The sequence below is a fragment of the Anarhichas minor genome, unplaced genomic scaffold (assembly GCF_050575085.1).
Source record: "Anarhichas minor isolate MPS153535 unplaced genomic scaffold, ASM5057508v1 ptg000003l, whole genome shotgun sequence".
In the NCBI taxonomy this organism is placed as follows: domain Eukaryota; kingdom Metazoa; phylum Chordata; class Actinopteri; order Perciformes; family Anarhichadidae; genus Anarhichas; species Anarhichas minor.
Genome location: NW_027466449.1, coordinates 13825051 through 13845000, shown reverse-complemented (window position 1 = coordinate 13845000; position 19950 = coordinate 13825051). Strand labels below are relative to the sequence as shown.

The following is a 19950-nucleotide window of genomic DNA, read 5'->3' as shown; positions in this document are numbered from 1 at the left end:
CTTTGCGAGTTGTTGGGACAAAGAGGGTGAGTGTGAGATGCCTTCTAGCTGTCAGGCTACATGAGGGGGCTACATAAAGAGCAAAAGAAGGAAAAAAAACTCTTCTGTTTTCTGTCTTTCTCTCTCTGTTTCTCTTGGAACATCCAGTCTATCAACACAAGCCCAGTGATGGAGCAACATTGCCATCTAGTGGTTTAGAGAGATGAAGTCATGCTGTATTATCTATGCATTATTTAATCTTAAATTATACATTAGCTCTTAACATACAGTGCATGTCTTCCCAGACTGGCCTATATCTCATAAAACCTAACTTGCATCCATTAGTAGATGTGTTTTGTTGCATTGCACAGAGATGTTAGGAACAATATGAGTACAGTGCTATTGATCTTTTTCTTTTTTTGTATACATCAGAACTTCCTCGATTCCTCAGAGGTTGTATAGATAAACTAGAAGGACACATTTCTATTTTCCCTTTATCAGGAATGTGCAAAACCCTCAAACGTTGGAGTTTCAGTATTGGATGCAGAATGCAAGATTGCAGGAGTGTACAGAACAGTGTGTTTGACACTGGGTCACATGTGTCACTGTATGTTAGGAAATTGTCATATAATGAAGATGGTTCCTATTTCACGAGCTGATTTTTCTCAGCACACGAACCCTTTTTTTAATGTCAAATAGTTCTTTTTGCAGAGCATTGGCAACTTTTGCGATATAATTGCCCTGTTCCGTCTTGCTCTTCCTTTTTGTTATTCTCTTCACGATATTTCCGTGCGCAAACCATTTGACACTTCTAATGATACAAAAAAACAACAAAGGAAAAATGTGGATTTCATGGATCAGTTGAGCTTATTCTGTCTCCCAACGACAAAAACACACACACACACACACACACACACACACACACGTGCTCTCAGTCGCAAAAACGTTCACATGCACAGTGGCTCGCACACAGCAGTTCAAATACGAGCCCTGTGAATCATGGCCTTGTCTGACCTTGTGCTCCTTAACGCCCTGCAGTGTTTGATGAGAAAGAGAAGGAGCAAGGGAGTGTAGGGGGAGAGGGGGCGGGGGAGGCAAGAGAGTGGCATCACTACTCAGTCACGCTACACTTCCATAGACAAGGCAGCCAGCTTGATTCACTCTTTTGGTCTAATGCTATGAACACGCAGCCCTCTCCACAGCTCTGCCCCTAGCCTGCTGACAGATAGCGCATGAGCGGCTTTAACAAACAGACAGAGGGCCCGTCTCCAGGCTAGACAGACAGGGCTAGTGAAGAACAGACCGAGGCAAGACGAACAGGGCTGGCCATCATGTAAACTATTGTACTCCACCATATAGTGCCCGATGGTGCAGAGGCAACCAGATGGGATACGCGCGTGTCCTACAGATCAACTCTGTTTGTCATTAAGGGCTGTGTGATGCTGCTCATGACAGGATGCAGCCATCGGGATGATGATGTGACCGGGTTGCCGTTTGGTGCCTCTGCTGTTGCTGCCACTGGGATTAAACCCAGTGGCACTGTTGCTGTCATGTCTGCTTTGGAACATAACCCTCAGTGAGAAGAGCGGACAGGCAGACATGGCGGTAACTGTACGTCAACAACCCAGAGCCTCCAGGGGTTGACGCCCAGTCTCGATGCAATTCTGGCACGAGGGATCAGGGCGGAGGGGAGATAGGATTGTTTGGACAAATAGGGACGGCACTACATGGTGGATGTAAGCTGTTGCATTAGGCTCTCACTCTTGCTCTGTCACCCTTTCTTAGTCACATCAGCAGAACGGATGCTCCTCTGTCCTGCAGCCTCCCTACTGGCTTTTACACAGAAGAGGAGTCATGACAGCATTTTTAGTATTCCTGTGGCTCTATCATCTCTGTGTCAGTATTACTAGCGTCATCTCATTTGTACTGTTTGCATTGCACACCGTCGGGAGGTGAACGGTGACTCAAGCCACACTCTCTAATGGGATCTCCAGACGGACATCATTATTTGTGCTGGAATTGCAGTGACATTAGATGAAACTTTGCTGTCACATTTGGCGTGCAATCTTTTGTTTTGTCCTCAGCTCACTCACTCTAGATTAATGGCTGAACAAATCTGACTTCATAAAAGATCAAAAATGAATCGTGTTTGTGTTTCTATAACCTGCCACAGCGAGCGTATGATCTCAGCTTGATCACAGCAGCTCTACTGACATCTGCTGGTGACCACCCTCTAATCTGCCAGAGGATCTTAAAGCTTTCAAGTTAGATCGCTATGACAGTCATCCAATCATGTTTCCCAGCTTTTTTCACATCGCCTTGACTAGCTCAGTCTTTAATCTGCATTACCCTCACACTCTTACACTGTTTTCATCTCCTTTTATCTCATATGCAAACAGACATGCACTCAGCAAATTCTCGCTGTTTTCTAAACCTGACTCTCTTTATATGTCTCTCTCTTGAATATTTAACCAAAGGAGGTACTGCAAGTGAAGGGAATTTGAATTAAAGCAGGCTTGATTTTGTTTGATAGTCTAAATAAGCTTCACTTCTCAAATACTACCCTTTTTTCCCCGGTTGGGAGCCCGAGCACAGCAGCACTCAGTGGTGTCTCCTGCCACCTTTCAGCCACTAAAACCACAATCTGTCTCATCAAAAGTAGTGGCTGGTTAGCAAGTGGAGCGATGAAAAGTATTAAAGAGTTTCTAGAGAGGCAGAGAGTGAAGCTTTACAGGAGAAAGCCTCTCTTTTTCCCTTGTTGCAGATCCAGCAGCAGCAGCTGCAGCTAGGTGATATCCCTCCCTAAAGGCTTTCCCTGTCAGAACAGAGTCATAGGTCAGGGTAAGAGGGGAGGGTGGAAGGATTGGACTTGCTGTCACCTTCATCGGCCCTCGCAGAGGAGAGACCACAGGGTGGCAACAGACACCGGCACATGGGAGGGAAAGATGCACAATATAGAATCAGCAGTGCAGTACAGAAGGTACACAGGCATTGCAGTGAGGAGACAGACAAAAGCATCTGTTCTATTCTGGACTAAGGAAACAGGACACGGAGAGAAAATGAGAAAAGATGTTGCAGTTTAAAGCTATCATAGATTTCAATATGAAGGAAAAGGCGTGATGGAGAGTGGTGCGTACGCATAATCAAAACCAAAGGAAGTAACACTCGAATTCTACGAATAAAACTGTGTTACCATTTTACTGCAGCCAGTGAGTGGGTTGTTTGTTTCGCTTCAGGAAAAAAACAACAGGAATATGAATTTCTCTGTTGTACTATGGTAACTTTGACATTCTAGAGAGGTGACCAGTGAGCAGCATGATGCATACTGGCAGATAGACAGGGAGGGCAGAGGGTGGGGCGGGGGGTTGGCGTGGCTGGTGGTCTGTTGGACTGGCTGACATCTCTGTCTCCTCCTCTCTCCCGGCAGTTCATGGCATCAAGTGGACTTGCAGCAATGGGAACAGCAGCTCTGGCTTCTCAGTGGAGCAGCTAGTGCAACAGATTCTGGACAGCCACCAAACTAAGCCACCTCCCCGGACTCACAACTGCCTCTGCACGGGCACCCTGGGTAAGGGCTAGTGGGTGGGAGAGGGAGTTTGTTCTCAAGAGAGAACTGGAAAAATTCAGCAAGAGAAACAAAAAGGCCATAGAGATACTGCTTGTTATATGGTAGATCAGAGAAGGTGGTTGAGGTCTTTTATTGGTAGGCTATTTATTCAAATTGAGTTTCAGGGTTATTGGCTTATTATTTCTTGTTTACTGATAACTGTGTCGAGGCCATATCTGAAAGAGCCCAGCTGTTCCCGAATGTTATGCTAGTCAATCAAATATTTTCAGCCGTGAAATTTTACTAGAGGCTGTCACTCAGGAAAAGAATGTAGAGCAGTGGTTTGCTAATTTCTAAAACAAATGAGTCTGGATAACCTCCAGTTGCGGCAAAACTTCCTTTACGTTTTACTCACTGTATTCTAAAATTAAAGGCTAGTTTTATCATTCAGGAGAAAATCGTCTCTCACAAACTGATAGATACAAAAACAAACAGATCATCCCATTTTGTCTCCGCTCCTTGAACAGCAGTATCGCCCAATTCTTAGGAAGTATTTGGAAAACATTGTCTTTTCTCTTTCTCCGCTCTGTACCCCCGTCACCCATCCAAATCCCCAACGTCTTCTTCTCCGTTTGTCCTCATATAGGTGCAGGGAGCAGTGTGCACCACAAATGCAACAGCGCCAAACACCGCATCATCTCCCCGAAGGTGGACCCCCGCTCAGGAGGCTACAGCACTGCTCACTCTGAGGTACAGAACAATGATGTGTCGGAGGGGAAGACCGAGCACAGCGCCCACGGTGGAGGAAAAAGCTCTGGGGGAGGAGGTGGAGGGGGAAGTGCCAGGGAGAAACGCAATGGCAAAGTCCACAAGCCTGTCCTGCTTCACCAGAACAGCACGGAAGTGTCGTCCACCAACCAGGTTGAGGTCCCTGACACCACGCAGAACTCCCCTGTGTCCATCAGCAGTGGCCTCAACAGCGATCCAGACATGGCTGACAGCCCCGTGGTGACCGGGATGGGCCACGTGGCCTCTGTCATGTCTGGCCTGTCCCAGAGTGTCTTTATGTCTGAGGTCACTGGAGACCCTGTTTACAGCATGTCTCCTACCGGGGGTCCCAACACTCACCTGATGGGTGCAGATGCCACCTCACAGGCCATGGTGCTATCTGTGACCTCTGACCGTCACAAATTTGCCTTCCCCGGCGGAGGAGTAGGGGAACCTGGGACTACCGTGGCAGGAGACAGTATGTCCATGCTGTCTTCAGCTGGGGTGTCTGAGGAACTGGTGCTCTCCAGCAGTCTGGACGCTGGAAGCATCAAGATCCCAGAGACCAACATGAACTTTGACCCTGACTGCTTCCTGAACAACCCCAAACAGGGCCAGACCTATGGAGGCAGTGCAATGAAGACAGAGGGCAACTCTTCCTCAACATCATCCTCCTCCTGTGGCAACAGCTGCACCAACGGCAGAATGCAGCGCTCCCCCGCCATGTCAGATAATGGCTACATCTTCAACTCAGCTTTGGTGAAGAACATCAAGACAGAAGACACATCGTTTGAGCAGCAGCTGGCCCAAGAGAGTGGCTACCAGGTGGGGCCAGTAGTAAACTGTGGCAGCGGGGTGTCTGTGTCGTCTGGTGCTGGTTCAGGCCAGGGTAGCCTTACTCTGACAGCAGCAGGATCCCTACTTCCTTCTGGTGGGGGTCTGAGTCCCAGCACCACACTGGAGCAGATGGATTTCAGTGCTATAGATGCCAAGCAGGACTATACTTCCAGCGCCCCCACAGTGAGCTATGGTCAGGCCATGTCCAGTCCTCACATGCAACACCAGAACCGCTCACCCAGCTTCTTCCTACAGGATTCTTCTCAGACCGGTCAAGCTCAGCAAGGGAGGCCCGGCATGGGCCAGAAAACACATTTGATGGAGCACAACTCCCATGATTCTGGAGGTTACATGGGGCTGCAAGTGGTGAAGACGGACTCCCCCGGCAGCAACGGCCACCTCCACCATCACCACCAGGCCCACCAGACCCAGCACAGGGCCAACTGTAACGGAGGCTCACCCACAGAGGGGCCTGGCCAGGCTGGCTCTCTCCAGCTGCTACAGTACCAGGGGGGCTTTCCTGGGATGGGCGCTGAGCATGAGGAGGTGGTGGGTCTAGAGCAACCAGGCAATGTGAGTTCAGCTCGGGCTGGAGTCACTGAGAATGGAGCTGAGAATCTACTCAAGCCAGTAGACCACATTCAGGCCTGTGGGGCAGGAAACGGAGAGGGCACAGAGCACTACCTGCAACAGGCCTCGGATGGTGGCGGAGGAGGGACTGGAGGTGCAGGGGACGGAGTAGCAATCCATAACGGCAACAACAACAGCGATGGCAGCAACCGCTCCCAGCAGCAACAGCAGCTACCGCCTCTCCTCCAAGGCGCGAGTATGGTCCAGGGACTCTACAACGCTGTCGGAACCCACCAAGGCCTCGGAGGAGCGGCCAGTAATGGGGGAGCAGGAGGGACAGGCATGGAGATCAGTCTGGATCACTTCGACATCTCTTTTGGGAACCAGTTCTCTGACCTCATCAATGACTTCATCTCGGTGGATGGCAGTGGAGCCACCATGTCAGCCGGAGGGGCTCTGTATGCTCACCAGCTAGTCGCTTCCCACAGCTCCAATAATCAGAACACAGGGGGTGGGGCTCCCCAGCAAGGCCAGGATGATGGAGGGGCCAGGGGCTCTGGCTACAGCCCATCAGAGCTCTGCCTTCAACCCTGCTGCAGCCCCCAGTCTCTGAGTGGAGGGGCTGGAGCAGGGGGAAACACGGGGGAGCCAGGCTCATTGTCCTACATGAATGTAGCAGAGGTGGTTTCTGCAGCTGTAGCCCAGGGGGCTCTGGGGATGCTTCAGGCCACAGGCCGGCTCTTCATGGTCACTGACTACTCCCCTGAGTGGTCCTACCCTGAGGTGAGTGACAGGGCTCTTTTGTGTTTGTTTGTTTGTTTTTCATGGGTTCGAGGGGATTCTAGTTGTTACACAGCTGCTAACTGAAAGTCTGTGTCCCGGAGCTGCCAACCACTCTCCTCCGGGTAAAGTAGTCCAAAACGAAAATTGTTATTAGTAAATAGTAAGCAAACTATCAAAATGTACACAGACTGTACAGTCCCTAGTAAGTTCCACAGTAAACACAATTAAGGCCGACGCCACACTTGGTGTTAGTTAGTCGATGGCTGTTTTGTTTAATAGCTGATGACTGTAAATTTTGGTTGTATGCACTCAGTAGAAGATTACCAGACATTACACATTGCACATTTAAATGAACACAAAGGTGAGTGATTGAATTCAAAGATGTATTCATAACTAAACTGTCCTTGTAAATGTCCATTAGATTCTCAGGATTCTTAAGCAATTTTAATGCGCATTTCAGGAACTTCCTAACAAATGGCTGAGATAATATGCTGCTAGATTGAAGTTAGTTCGAGGTGATTTTGTTTGTGATTTATGGTCAGTCCTTTAGGATGCGTGGGGACATTTAATCCTGATTGAAATCATGTTCAATTGATCTTCTGTTGTGTGTCCCCCTCACTTTTCAAATGCTGTTTTCAGACAGTCTGTCCTGGGAGCACATCTAAAATGTTGCACTCTGTTGTAGACACAAAAAGCCACAAATAGTTTTGTAATGAATTTAAACAGAGCGATAAAGAGAGAATGTCCAACCTTACTTTCTCACCTCTGAACACATGGCCAATCACAACATGAAATTGTCGGTAAAGTCGGATTGTCAGTTTCAGAAAGTTACCGAAATGGTTGGCCACAGCCCCCAAATCTGACATCTGAAAGGTGTGGGGAGAGGGTTCCTAAAGCTACTCGACAAACACTTTAATTAAGTACTGGCCCCTTAAGAGCTGCAGACACTACACCTAAAAACATATGTTACCTGTTCTTTATGTTGTTTCGTTTGAATAGAAAAATGTAAACCATAGCTTTCTCCTAAAAAGAATAATAAAAAGATTAGGCACGAAAGAACAGTACACTTTTTGGTAAAGATGCAAATACATAATTATCTATCATAGAATGTCAGGTCAATGAAATTAAATGTAATTTCGGGCATAAATGTTAATAAATTCAGGAGAAAGCATTCACGTAGCTTTTTCTACACTCTGTGTTTGCGTTCCTATTGCAAATCTTTCCAGAGACAAAACACACCTATCAAAATGGCCATTGAAAATGATCTAACTGGGAATGTTTTGTTGTTTGTTTGTTCTTTTGAAAATATTAATTGCAGCAGTCAGAAATCAACTAATGTCTTGAAATTAAAGCTGGAGTGGGAAATGTATTTTAGAAACTTTTTTTTGTTATATTTGTTTAAGTTCTGACAGAAATCAATAAATCAAATGCTCTGACCCAAAAAAAAAAAGTCGACCTACCTGCGTGCACTCATTGCGTGTCACTGGAGTCTATGCTGTTCTGTTTTTCAATAGATCTGTCTGGATAAAACTGAAATAAGCAGCATTTTTAGATGAAGTTTGAGTTCTAAAACAATTTTACTGAAATATTTGACAAAATATATGTCGACCTCGTCATACATTGTGCATCAAATCCCCATTTTCCACCACTCAATAATTATGTAATGTACTTGTCATTATTACGGTTATGTTGTCAGCAGTAATACCCCTCTTGAACCTCCGGAGGGCAGCACAATATTTGAATGTCAGCATTGGCTGAGTTCTTAAAATAAAATAGCTGTAGTGAAATGATGTTGCTTATCCACGTGATGGCAGCAGAGATCGGTATCAGGGTTGTTTTCTGCTCCTTGGTGTCATTCTTACCTTTGCACACCAGATGGCAGGGTAACAACAGGTAATGTAAGTGGGGATACTTAAACCTGACTTGGCAGTTGTGTTCAGAGTTTGTTTTATCCATTTGTCCTGTTTTTCAGGGTGGAGTTAAGGTGCTGATCACTGGGCCCTGGCAGGAGGCCAGCTCAAACTACAGCTGCTTGTTTGACCAGATCTCAGTCCCAGCCTCTCTCATCCAACCAGGGGTGCTGCGCTGCTACTGCCCAGGTAAGACACGTCAGAGAAGAGAGGGGGCGTTTATCAAGAGGTTTCCCCATCACATTATTCATTATCATTACCTTTCATTTATTTGTTTGAAGTGATAGCCTGCAGGTTGACACTATACAGGTGATGAGGCCGGCAAGAAGTTATGCGTATTCATTGAAGATTTTTACACATAGATTTCTCAGGTAAATTAATCTCAACATTTCGATGTTCCTGTATGAAAAGCTACTGTAGGTCTATCCAACAGAACAATGTGATTCAAGCACTAAATTATCATTTTTGTTTGTACCGACAATAGTCTTACATAGCAAATTGAACCAGCCAAAACTGACCACGTAATTAATAGTGGCATTGTGTTTACTTTATGTGATTAGTTCTCATCATCCTCTTCCTCTCCAGCTCATGACACAGGTCTGGTGACGCTGCAGGTGGCAGTAAGTAGCCAGATCATCTCCAACTCGGTGGTGTTTGAGTACAAGGCCCGCGCTCTTCCATCACTGCCATCATCTCAGCACGACTGGCTCTCGCTGGATGGTAGGTCTCTCCTCAGTTTTACGCTGGCTTTGGTCCCTTTGCCCCGACTCTTTCTATCCGTCCTCTCTCATTTCTCTCTGTTTTCTTTACTCCTTACTTCTTGATGTTGCTCCTAATTCTTGTATCTGGCTCTCCAAACCTCATGTGGCTTTATTGATTTTGTTTATTTTTATTAATGACCTGCTGGACCATCATCCATTACAAATCCATCTCTCTAGATATGCTTTAAAGCAATTTGTCACAGCTTACACATTCACACACATTAGCTTCCCTTGGAGACAAACAAGTCTGCAGGATATTTGTAAATGCGTATGAAATTGCCTAAAGATGAACTGTGACCTAAATCTTTTTTTAAAATCTAAATACATAGCAAAGGCGTGTTGTGTATTTTATGCAATGAAATAGGCAATTTTACTCACTCACTGTATGCTTGTTGTTGTTGTTAAATGTTCCTGCTGCACTGATATTGAGCTTGGGTTGAATTTTGGTCGGAATTAATGTTGCATCTCACATCAGGCAGGGCGATAGAAAGATAACAAGAAGATAATGAGTTGAATGTAAAATCTTGTGTTTCTCGCCGTAAAGCATGCTGGTTCTTTGGTCCTGGGCCAGAACATGATAAAGGTGGAAAAATCCTTTATTTGGCTCCTGCACAGTATGTGTAGAGGGTGTTTATAAATGAGTAAGAACCTTCAGTACCTTGTCATCACAGTTATTGGAAGGCACCGTTTGTTGGTAATAGGAGTGGACAGTAGTTACACAATTACAATTCTGCTCTCCATGTTAATGAATCAGAGCAATCTGCACTTAGACTATCAAATATATCAATATCTGAAAAAGATTTTTAATAATATTGTGTTTTTGATTTTAACCATACCGCCCAGCCCCACTTAGTATTACTCAAGATAAACTAATTTGTTGTTGTGTTGTGTTTGGGATGTGTTGAATGATACTTTTTAATTTTCACTTTGCAGTCTGCAAATATACCACATGTCGTATTTAAAGTGTCATTTTAAGGTCAGCTCAGTGAGAGAACGCCTCATTGTCTCATCTTGCCTATGTTACAATCAGCCAGAAAGTTATTGTGTTTAACACAATGACAAATATGGACATTGGTCTTTGTGAATTGTGCTGAAATTGTTTTGTGTGATCCCCTTACAGTGAAAAACCCTTTGTAGATCAGCATCGGAGAGGTCTTTTACATATAACAACGAATGCTGCAGGGTTGGCAAATTTCCATTCTGTTAAAATGCAGATGAAGTCTGTGAGTCAGAAGACCTACTGTACGCATGTTCACCAGAACGTAATGAGTATGTAAGTAGTCTGTTTGTATATGTGTGTGTGTGTGTGTGTGTGTGTGTGTGTGCTGCTGGGGGAGCGTTGCTGCAGTGCTTGAGCATTGACAGGATAAAGTAGGGCACGGCGAAGCACAGGCTCACAGGACAGCTGCATTGCAGACGGCCCTTGAGGGAGTGGGAGTGAGTAATGGAGAGCTGGCGGCTCCCATGCACAGCAGTACCAGTGGATCCCTCCGCCATTCATACCCTACTGCCTCACTGGCCCATTCACAGAACCAGTTAAGGAGGAGTTGACTGTCTCAGGGAAAACACAGCCCACCCTATTACCTTACTTACATTAACCCCTTTCCTGCCATCTCTCACTATTTAGTTTTCATGGCAGTATGTGGTGCCCTATTTAAGGATGGCAATGACATGTATCCATGAAGATCATCGACTGCATTGGGATTTTCTTTACTTGTAACGTTTAGCTGGATTTCAGATTAATTTCTCTTCGTTGCATCCAGCTACTGATAAACAATTTATCCCTAGAGTGAGACATTCCATTTAGGAAAATACATTTGTAGTATTGTCAAAGCAACACAAGTCGAAAATCACATAACACTGAGATTATCTGATACTTAAACAGAATGCAACATATACATAAAATGTGTGTGTGTGTGCTTTGTTCGATACCTGTGTATACAAACTATGTAACATTATGTAAAGTTGATGTGCACCATGTGAGTTTATTTGTGTGTGTGTGTGTGTGTGTGTGAGACAGAATGTGAGCCACAACAAGAAGGGAAGCCTAATTGATGTTGTTGCTCTGATTCCGTGTGCCAATCACACACCTGACGGATTGTTACTAGAATAAACCAGTGCTCCTCTGGGGTCCATTGGACGCTTGTGGCTAAAGCATGTGTGACCAGCAGCTTCGGGACCAGCGCACTGTGGACAGCGACTCTGGCACAGAGCTCACTCTAAACTTAAAAAAGTAAAAGTAAACGCTGCAATCTGTTGGCCCTTGTTTACCCCCTTGCAATCACGGATAAATAAAATTGCCACGGCGGCATCTAGACTATATGACTTGTTTCAGAAGTAGGGCGGGATGTAATCACTCGGGCACGTGCAGTCATCACTTCGTTAATGTCCACAGCGTTGAAGCACAACAGGAGAGGCGAGCAGCGCTTCTCGTCTGACGGACTAGTGACAGACAGTTAGTTTCGACACTCCTGTGATTCCTGTTTACGTGACTGTGCACACTCACGCTACTTAACCTCTACGGCCGGTCACTTGATTAAATATAGGCTGCGTGCCATATACGTGCAGCATTATTGTCCGAGTCCGCAGCGGTGTGCTACATGCAAGCTTTGCGAGTTGTGTTCTCCCGCGGAAGACTCGCTCTGCTATGATGTGCTAATGGTACAGCTGCCTGCCTGCCTGCCTTGATTTGTCATAATGCAGAGTGGGGGAAGGGGCGCTTTTTCCTCTGCAGCACTGCAGGTACGGAGCCATGGGCAGGACAGGAAAAAAATAAAAGCTGTCGGAGCTGCAGAGCACTCTGCGTCCGCCCCAATAAGTCCCCGAGCTCCGATCCCACGACCCCGAGCCGGGAGAGGTTTCGCTGGGAGCTGCCAAGTCGCAGCCCTGCATAGCGGCATAACTTGTCTGTTAGCGTTCAAGGGAGCGCATTGCCAGTACTGACTCCTGAGCTGAACTACACCAGCGTGACAAACCGAGCAGACCGTGCACACACAATGCAGGAGCGGAGGAGTGGGCGTGTTTGGGTAAACATGGTAAACGACCGCAAAACAGAACAAGATTTAGTTTCGGACGGCCGCCAGGCTGCGAGAAGGCGAACACGGTCGTGTTTTCAACGACTTTCTCCGGTGCGGGAGAGACTCCTTGCGTGCGCACAGTCAACCGAATTCAGAGCCACAGGCGTCGAGCAGAGTAGATCTTTTTGATTGACAATGCTTCTATATTATTATTATTATTGTTATTTTTGATGACATGCCAAATAACGAATGATAATAATAATGCGATAAGGGGCGAGCGTTTAGGAGCAGGACCTCGAGGAGGAGGCGGCAAACGGGAACTAGGGCGTCTGTTTACCGGCGGCACGTGCGCACAACGTCTCAGCGGTATTTGTCATTTTACTGCAGGCTGGGATAGCAGCGACTACTAGAAACACAAGGAAAGTGTGCATGTGTGTGTGAGGTGAAACAAGTGAAGAGGAGGAGGGGGCTATTAGAGGAAGAAGAGTAGTGAGCGGTCTTTCTCTCTCTCTCTCTCTCTCTCTCTCTCTCTCTCTCTCTCTCTCTCTCTCTCTCTCTCTCCTCACGTCGCTCTCTTCCCTCACTTTGTTCTATTGTTGACGAGTCCTCTGTTGAGATTGAGATTCAGTCTACACCAAGGATCTATATATATTTTTTAATTGTTTCTCCGTGTAACACCATGCAGTAGTCTGACCGGCGGGCTTTGGGGGCAAAACTGCAATTTGAGTGAAATGCAGCTTTGGCTGGACTTCTTTTTTGGGTCAGGATGCCTGTGAATGACACCTGCTTTTCTTAAAAGACAAAAGAGGCAGTACTTTTGGCTTTTGAGGTGGACTCTACCAATGGAAAATAAGATAGAAGGTTAGAAGTGTTAAGTTCAACCTATGGCTGTAGTGCTGTGCTGTGCTGTGTTTGTGTTGTTTTCACATCCTGTGCCTGTTCTCGTGAATGCCAGAAGAAGTTGAAGTTACACGTTTTTGTTTCCCCCCGAACGACCCCGCATGCTGAGTTACTGCGTCTTAATGTGGTCCCACTGTGTCTGTGCTGTAGCGGAGTTTTGAAGGAATGGTCTGTTTGTGCCACATGCTTTCTTCAAGTGTTTCATGTGACTCTGCCTCATTGCAGAGCACCGGAGAGTTGACGTTGATAGTAGCCAACTCACGACTAGTGCTCGGGCATATTAAAGAGTCCTCACGACGCCTTCAGAGACAACAATCAGTATTTGTTTTCCTGGCATTTTGAATAACAAAGGAAGTTTTACTTAAAGCTCTCGTGCGCCTGTTTTTTTTTTTTTTTTTTTTTTTTTTTTTTTTTCTCCAAGTCAGGTACTTTTGGCAAAACCTGCCTCTCACATTTCAAAGATTCCGGATTCTTTCTTGCCAGTTTCAGTCTGTTCGCTATGCTGAACTACATGGACACCGTGTCTCCGGCTGGTGTCCTTACTGCCAGCTGCAAGTGCTGTTTCACGTGTTGTTGAAAGTGTGGCGGTTGCTATAGCGCATTAGAGGGCTGTCGCATCCCTGAGTGCAGCTCAGGATATCGGGGACAGCAAGTCGTCGGTAAAAAAAAATCTATTTATGCTGTTGTTTCATAGTTCAGATTATTATGTCAAGGCTGCATATTACCAACAGCGTTGAGTAACAAACAGCTAAAATAGGGCGAAATTAAAACCACACGTTGCTACAGCGAACACTTCCGTCGTGAGTGCAGCCGCTGAGCGTTTCAGCACCACAGATCTCTGATCAGCGACTTCACTTTAACCCCGTTTAGTCTTCAAAGTTTGCTTTGGCTCGGTGCTTTTCCTTCACTATTTACAGCGAGAGAATTGCAGATATACATTCATCTACCTGTTGCTTTCCTGTGAAGTTTTCCTTTATTCAATGCATGGAACAATATGCATTGCCCATAGTGTAGCCTCTTAAGAGAACTGTGAAAGACAGAATACAACAGACCAAAGTTGTAAAGTCGTGTACAATATGTTTTGAAGAAGTTGGATGAATCACCACAGTGCTTTTTTCTATGTTGTGCATAGATCATATGCATTTATTGTAGTAATCTATGTTTTGGCCACTTTAATGCAATGTGGTTCACTAAGTATAATCGGCAGCAGTAAGAACAATTCCTATCCTGGTTCCACTGCACAAAACCATTTATTAGTTGTACTAGTGTTTAGCAGGAATTTTCCCCCCTTTATGCCATAACCCCAAATAAAATACCTCAACTGTATAGACCTGTGTGTGTGTGTGCGTATATATATATATATATACACAAAGGGCTGGGCGATATGGCCAAAATCTATCATCATATCATCATATCTTGATGACAATGTGCATCTTGATATAGTATGATTCATTGTTATTCAATAAATAAATTGTCATATTTTTGGCATATAAAATGCACTGAGTATTTCTCACTTTATTAAGACCGTAAGTGCAAAATGAACATAATCGTTTTAAGTTAAATCAAAGAGAAAAAATACTTAAATATTTCCAGCTGTGCACTGACAAAAACAGACTAATCAGATTAAGACGATAGTTCGATTTAACAGAGTTTGATCACATTTTCAAGGAAAGTTGAGTTAGTATGCGCTTGTTGATATCAATTGAGATGACATCATAGTGTATCGACATATCTCGATATGTGATGATTATCATATTGAATTATCGCCCAGCCCTAATACATATGTATTTGCAAGTATTGTGTATGCAAGTATGTTTGTATGCATGTAGGGGCATGTATGTATATGTGTATAGATGACCATTATATCAACTGTGTGCATTGCATTTCTCATGGGGGCATTAACATGTGCAGGCTGTGAAAACAGATTTCCCTCCTGGGACGTTAAAGACTTGACTATCTAGCTACCGATCTATCTAAAAATACCTAGAAAAAATAACAACAGTATTATTAGTTAATGTAATTTTGTGTTACTGTTGCCGTTGTAGTAATAGCAGGAGAAATAGCAATAGTAGTAGTACTAGTAACAGCAGCAGTGATGTGGGAATGCTTGCACGTAAAGGTGATGGATCACCGCAGACGAGAGCTTTTAAAGAGATACGTTTAAAGAGAAACAGTCATTTGTGGAGAGCACATCTTCTCTGACATTTTATTGTTGACTATTATTATGTGATAGCTTTCTTCTCACAGTGATGCTACATCGTGTCTAATGCCATTAAATATAATAACCATGCATTGAAGTCTACCTTCACCAAGCTTACAGTATCACGTATAGTTTGTGATGGGACTGTCAAATAGGTGTCCACTAAAGCCTTTGCTAAGTTTTAAAGCAATAGCATGGTTTGCAGTCGACTACATTGCTTTATGCTGTCTGTGCTGGGATTTGAAATATACATTATATTGTCCACCTCTGTGCCAACAGACTCCAGTCTGCCTATTTAGCACAAAGGGATAATGAATTTTGTTTGTATTCTTAGCTAATTGAACGGTGTATTAATATCTATAATCCGGGGAAAGGGCTTCTTTTATGTTATGTTGTAAGTTTTGTTTTTTACTTGCTAATGTGCTTATTAAATTCAGGTTCAGTCCCTGTTCATGCTCTGAAGTTGCACCCCTCTGAGTTGTCATAAAACCAAATAAGAATAGAGGAGGTTATAGACATGGTCTCAAACCAAGCATGCATTATATCCCATTCAAGATAAACTGGCTCTAAATCTCAATTCTCTATCGCTGTTCAGTGTCTGTCCTCACTAGATTACATTTGTTGCTACAGTACAACATACCATCGATAGGATCCCAGTATGTGACAAAAGGCTGGAATATGATTTTAAATTCAATGTTGAAAAAGATTTGGAGGCAGGCTGAGAAATCCTGTGAATGCATTTAGCCTGACTGTGTTGTCTTACTATTAATGGAAAGCTTTGGAGACGTCCTGTCCCTTGGGTTGTGGTGTTTTATATCAGATTGATTCATCTTTGGAAGTATTTCTCCACTCGTCTCTCATTTGCACTCCTGCCTGAATCCGATGTGTCAAGCAGTATCTAGTTGTTTATGCAAATAGGTATCTAAAGATATGCCCGTGTTGCTGCATCGTCAATCTATAAAAAAGTCAAACTTCCCTACTTTCCGAGACAAAAAGCCAATACTGTGTTACTCTATTAGTGTGATAGTGGATGACGGTAAATCCCTACGGTGTGCACTCTTGGCATTTTACCCTTCAATATGACACAATGTATCTACTCAGTGTTCAGACTAAACTCATATTGACCTATATAGCTGGACAAATGCCAGTAGGTTAAGAGCTGCTTCACCTTTATGGCAGGATAGAAAAGTATCGTTCAAGCATTGCGACCTTTGTTTGCGGTCATTAAACTGCTGTATATGGTTGTGAATAAATTCTCTGTGGAAACAGTGGTGAGACAGTTTGTCAGATAGGACATAATGCCTCAGAATGTTGCAATGTGTTCCACCTGTTGCTGGTGTAATTTGGTGATACATTGCAAGAGAAGAAGTCCTGAGAGGGAGGCATCTTGCTGGCTTAACTTCCAAATGTTGACATCAAAGGTGATTGCCTTGTGTGTGAAGGATTTCTGCTGTTGTGAACAGGTTGCGAAATGTTGTATGGAAGACAAGCTCAAAGAACATTAGCCCACTGGCAACTGATTTTGGCTCGAGGGACAGGGCATACAAAACATGGACAATCACCAAACAGAGAGGAAATAGCAAACTGCAAATCTAAACTACATCCGTACAGTATGAATCTGTCATGGTGTTTTCTATCTTGGTGTGAATGTGAATGAATTTGTGGATTGACGACCTGCCTCTCACCTCCTCCCCATGACCCTGAACAGGATAAGCAGATGGATGGATAGATTGATTTGATGCCGTAACAACAGATTGTAGAAAAGAAAGATGTCTGTATTGCACACAGTATTAACAATCGCTCTGCTAACAAGAAGAAAACAAAAGGGAAAAGACTCAATAGATGGAATACCACAACCACTCATTACGCTGTGGGAACGTAAAGGCAGCCTTTGATCAGCAGACAGCCATGTGTTCCAGCTGCGAGGGCTGCTTCCAGATGGCCTGGCCCCTTACCCTGCACGATCACAAATACCAGCCCCTGTCAGTCAGCTGACACAGAGAACAAGAGGGAGGCTGGCCTCCGGGCCTTTCTGCTGGGTTACATGCAAGAAGCTGACTGGCTGCAGGGCGACAATGAGGTCCAGCACTAAACTTGATTGGCACGACCATGAGCAGAGGTTTAGAAGTGAGGATTAAAGATGTCCTCCCACACTCTATTAGAAGTTCACTATATGGATAGCCCCACTCCTGTCTTCTCATCTCGGTTCACCCTTGTTCTTTCTTTACCTGTAATCTCTCCTGCTGTCTTCTTCCTTCCTTTAGGCTGATCTCACTCCCACTGTGCTCCTCAATAAACAGCCCTGTCCTTCCTTCCCCCATCTGTCTGTATGTCAACCATTCTCATGGGGAGCTGCTGCGATGTCCCAGAGATGAAACGTCTGATCATCTGGGGAAGGGTGGGTTGAAACCCAATGCAGGGGTCCTCTGCTCTATACCTCTCTCAGAGGACAGGAGTGTCCTTTGAGAGAATCAACAGGAGATCTACAGCGATCAGGTGCTAGATTAATTATGCAGACAGTATACTTATGCTCTGGATTTTAAGCAGAGCTGACTACATGACATGTGACTTTCCCCATTTAGCCTAGCTTCTTAATCTGTATGACAGGACCAAGTCACAGACCAGTGTCTGGTGGGTTCATGATGAAAACACGAGCAATTTATTCAAATGAGCGTCCGTCCCAAGGCAAGCGTCACATTTACTCATTTGGGTTATCGGTCATGAAAGTTCAAGACCTCTTGTCACGAAGTGGGTGTTTTTTTTTCAGATTCTAGAATCATAATGTTTCCGTATTAGCCAATGCAAGTGTCACCCTATCATAAGACCAAGACTGAGGTGTTTTCCCATCCTCTCCAGGCTTTCGTCCCAAAGGTGAGAGGTGTTCCTCTCACTTCTAAGGGAAGACAATTCCGCTCGTCATTTTGCAGCGTACTGTAAACTGTAATTTCAAAAAAACTCTAATTGTTGAGTCTCTTAGAGGTCATCATTAAAGTAACTCTCACTGGATAACACTTAACACTCCACAGTATAACCCACAGTAGATATGAGTTCAGGTAGATAAAAGTGGGAGAATTGATGGAGCAATAAAACCAGTGTTTTTTTTCATTTAGGAATGTGAATGGCTACATGTTATGTGTCCTCTCTCCTTTTGTATTTTCCATATCAATTTGGATGATGACAGTTGGCAAGGGTCCAAGTCCTGCAGGGGAATACATCTCCAAAAGCAAGGGGAAGAGATGTATTATAAATATCCACAAGCGAGTGAACTGGACTCATTTGCAGAAACTTTGCCTCGCTTCGGAAGGCATATTTCTGTAAGTTTACACCTCCGCTGACTGATCAACTTGCATTCAAGTAGTTGTCAATATAATGAGTGACAGTCTTCCCCATTTTTGCACCCAACTCTTTTTTTTGTTTAAATTAGCTTGTCACAGTTTGCCCTAAATGTGTGAGAGTGACCACGTCTGCTGCCACACGTTGTCACAAGGGAGTAAACCGGAGAGTGGGAGGACGTTAACCACGTCACAGTGTTGTTATGGTTCTGTTTGGCTGCCCACCTTCCATGTCTCCTCCCTCTCCCCTCCCACTCGTCTCTACCCCCATCCTCCCTCTGCAGTGGACGTGCATCGCATTTGGAGCAGCAGGCAGCAGGTGGAGATGACATCATCTGCACTGCAGCACACTGCAGCACTGGGTCTGAACAAAGACATGTCAGCCTACCGCTAACTATCCCCTCTCTCTCTCTCTCTCTCTCTCTCTCTCTCTCTCTCTCTCTCTCTCCATCTCACGGTCTATGTCTCTCTCCCCCCCTTATTAGCCAGAGGGAGAGGGAGAGCATAGCCTTGTACAAAGTCAGGTTGTGGTGCTGTGACCTATCTCAACCCTCTGACTTGCCTCCTGACACAAGCACTCTGCCTTGAATAGGCTCACATATTTTTCACCTCGCCTATTTCCACAAGTCACCATGTGGATAGGTGAAGATGGATCCCACATAGGAAGAAGCACTGCAAACGCTCCGAGCGTTTTTATTTCCTGCTTGATAAGCGAGCGATCGGCTGATCTGACAGTAGGCTCGCGTAGACAGTCTACAGCTCACGCAGAGACCTCAGTGTTGTCCTCCCAAGTGCATTATTCAGGGTGCAGCATGTTGTCACTGAGAGCACTAATTTACGAGCCAGTGGCATTATGTTTTTCTGTCCAATGATAGCAGTTACTTGACCTCTTTTACAACGGCTTATAGGAGGTCTGACTGTGACATTACCTCCCCATGGAGCCCTGAGCCGTGACTGCCAAGATACCGTAAAGCGCAAATGTCACCAGGTCGTGCTGTGCTGGCTCCCCACTTAGAGTCATTAGGTCCCCACCTCCGGTGTCAACACTGAGAAGAGAGAGTAGGTCAAGTACACAAAAGCACAGCAAAGAAGATTTATGGACTCAATTCTTTTCCATTGTTTGCCTTTCTCTCTCCAATTTTTTTTTTTTTGCTGGAATACGGAGTCCTTCCCCTCCCCTTCATCAATAAGCCAATAGCACGCAGACAGACCATACACACACAGCCATGTTCCTGTCGCCTAGTTACCGCTCGGCAGCAGGTTGCCACAGAAACGGCCTCATAGTGGCTAAATGGGGAATGCTAATGCAGTCTTCTATACTCCCTGCTGCAGTGGGCTCTCTGTGC

The 19950-nt window shown here is 44.9% G+C and overlaps 1 protein-coding gene across 1 annotated transcript in view; it reads left to right on the top strand.

The window, feature by feature from the left end:
* camta1a (calmodulin binding transcription activator 1a) overlaps window positions 1–19950 on the top strand; it is a 266168-nt gene that overhangs the window by 235703 nt on the left and 10515 nt on the right. Inside the window, exons 8-11 of the mRNA XM_076092062.1 lie at window positions 3407–3547; window positions 4173–6484; window positions 8457–8583; window positions 8980–9114. Coding sequence (XP_075948177.1) covers window positions 3407–3547; window positions 4173–6484; window positions 8457–8583; window positions 8980–9114 — 2715 coding nt within the window. The remainder of the gene's footprint in view (window positions 1–3406; window positions 3548–4172; window positions 6485–8456; window positions 8584–8979; window positions 9115–19950) is intronic.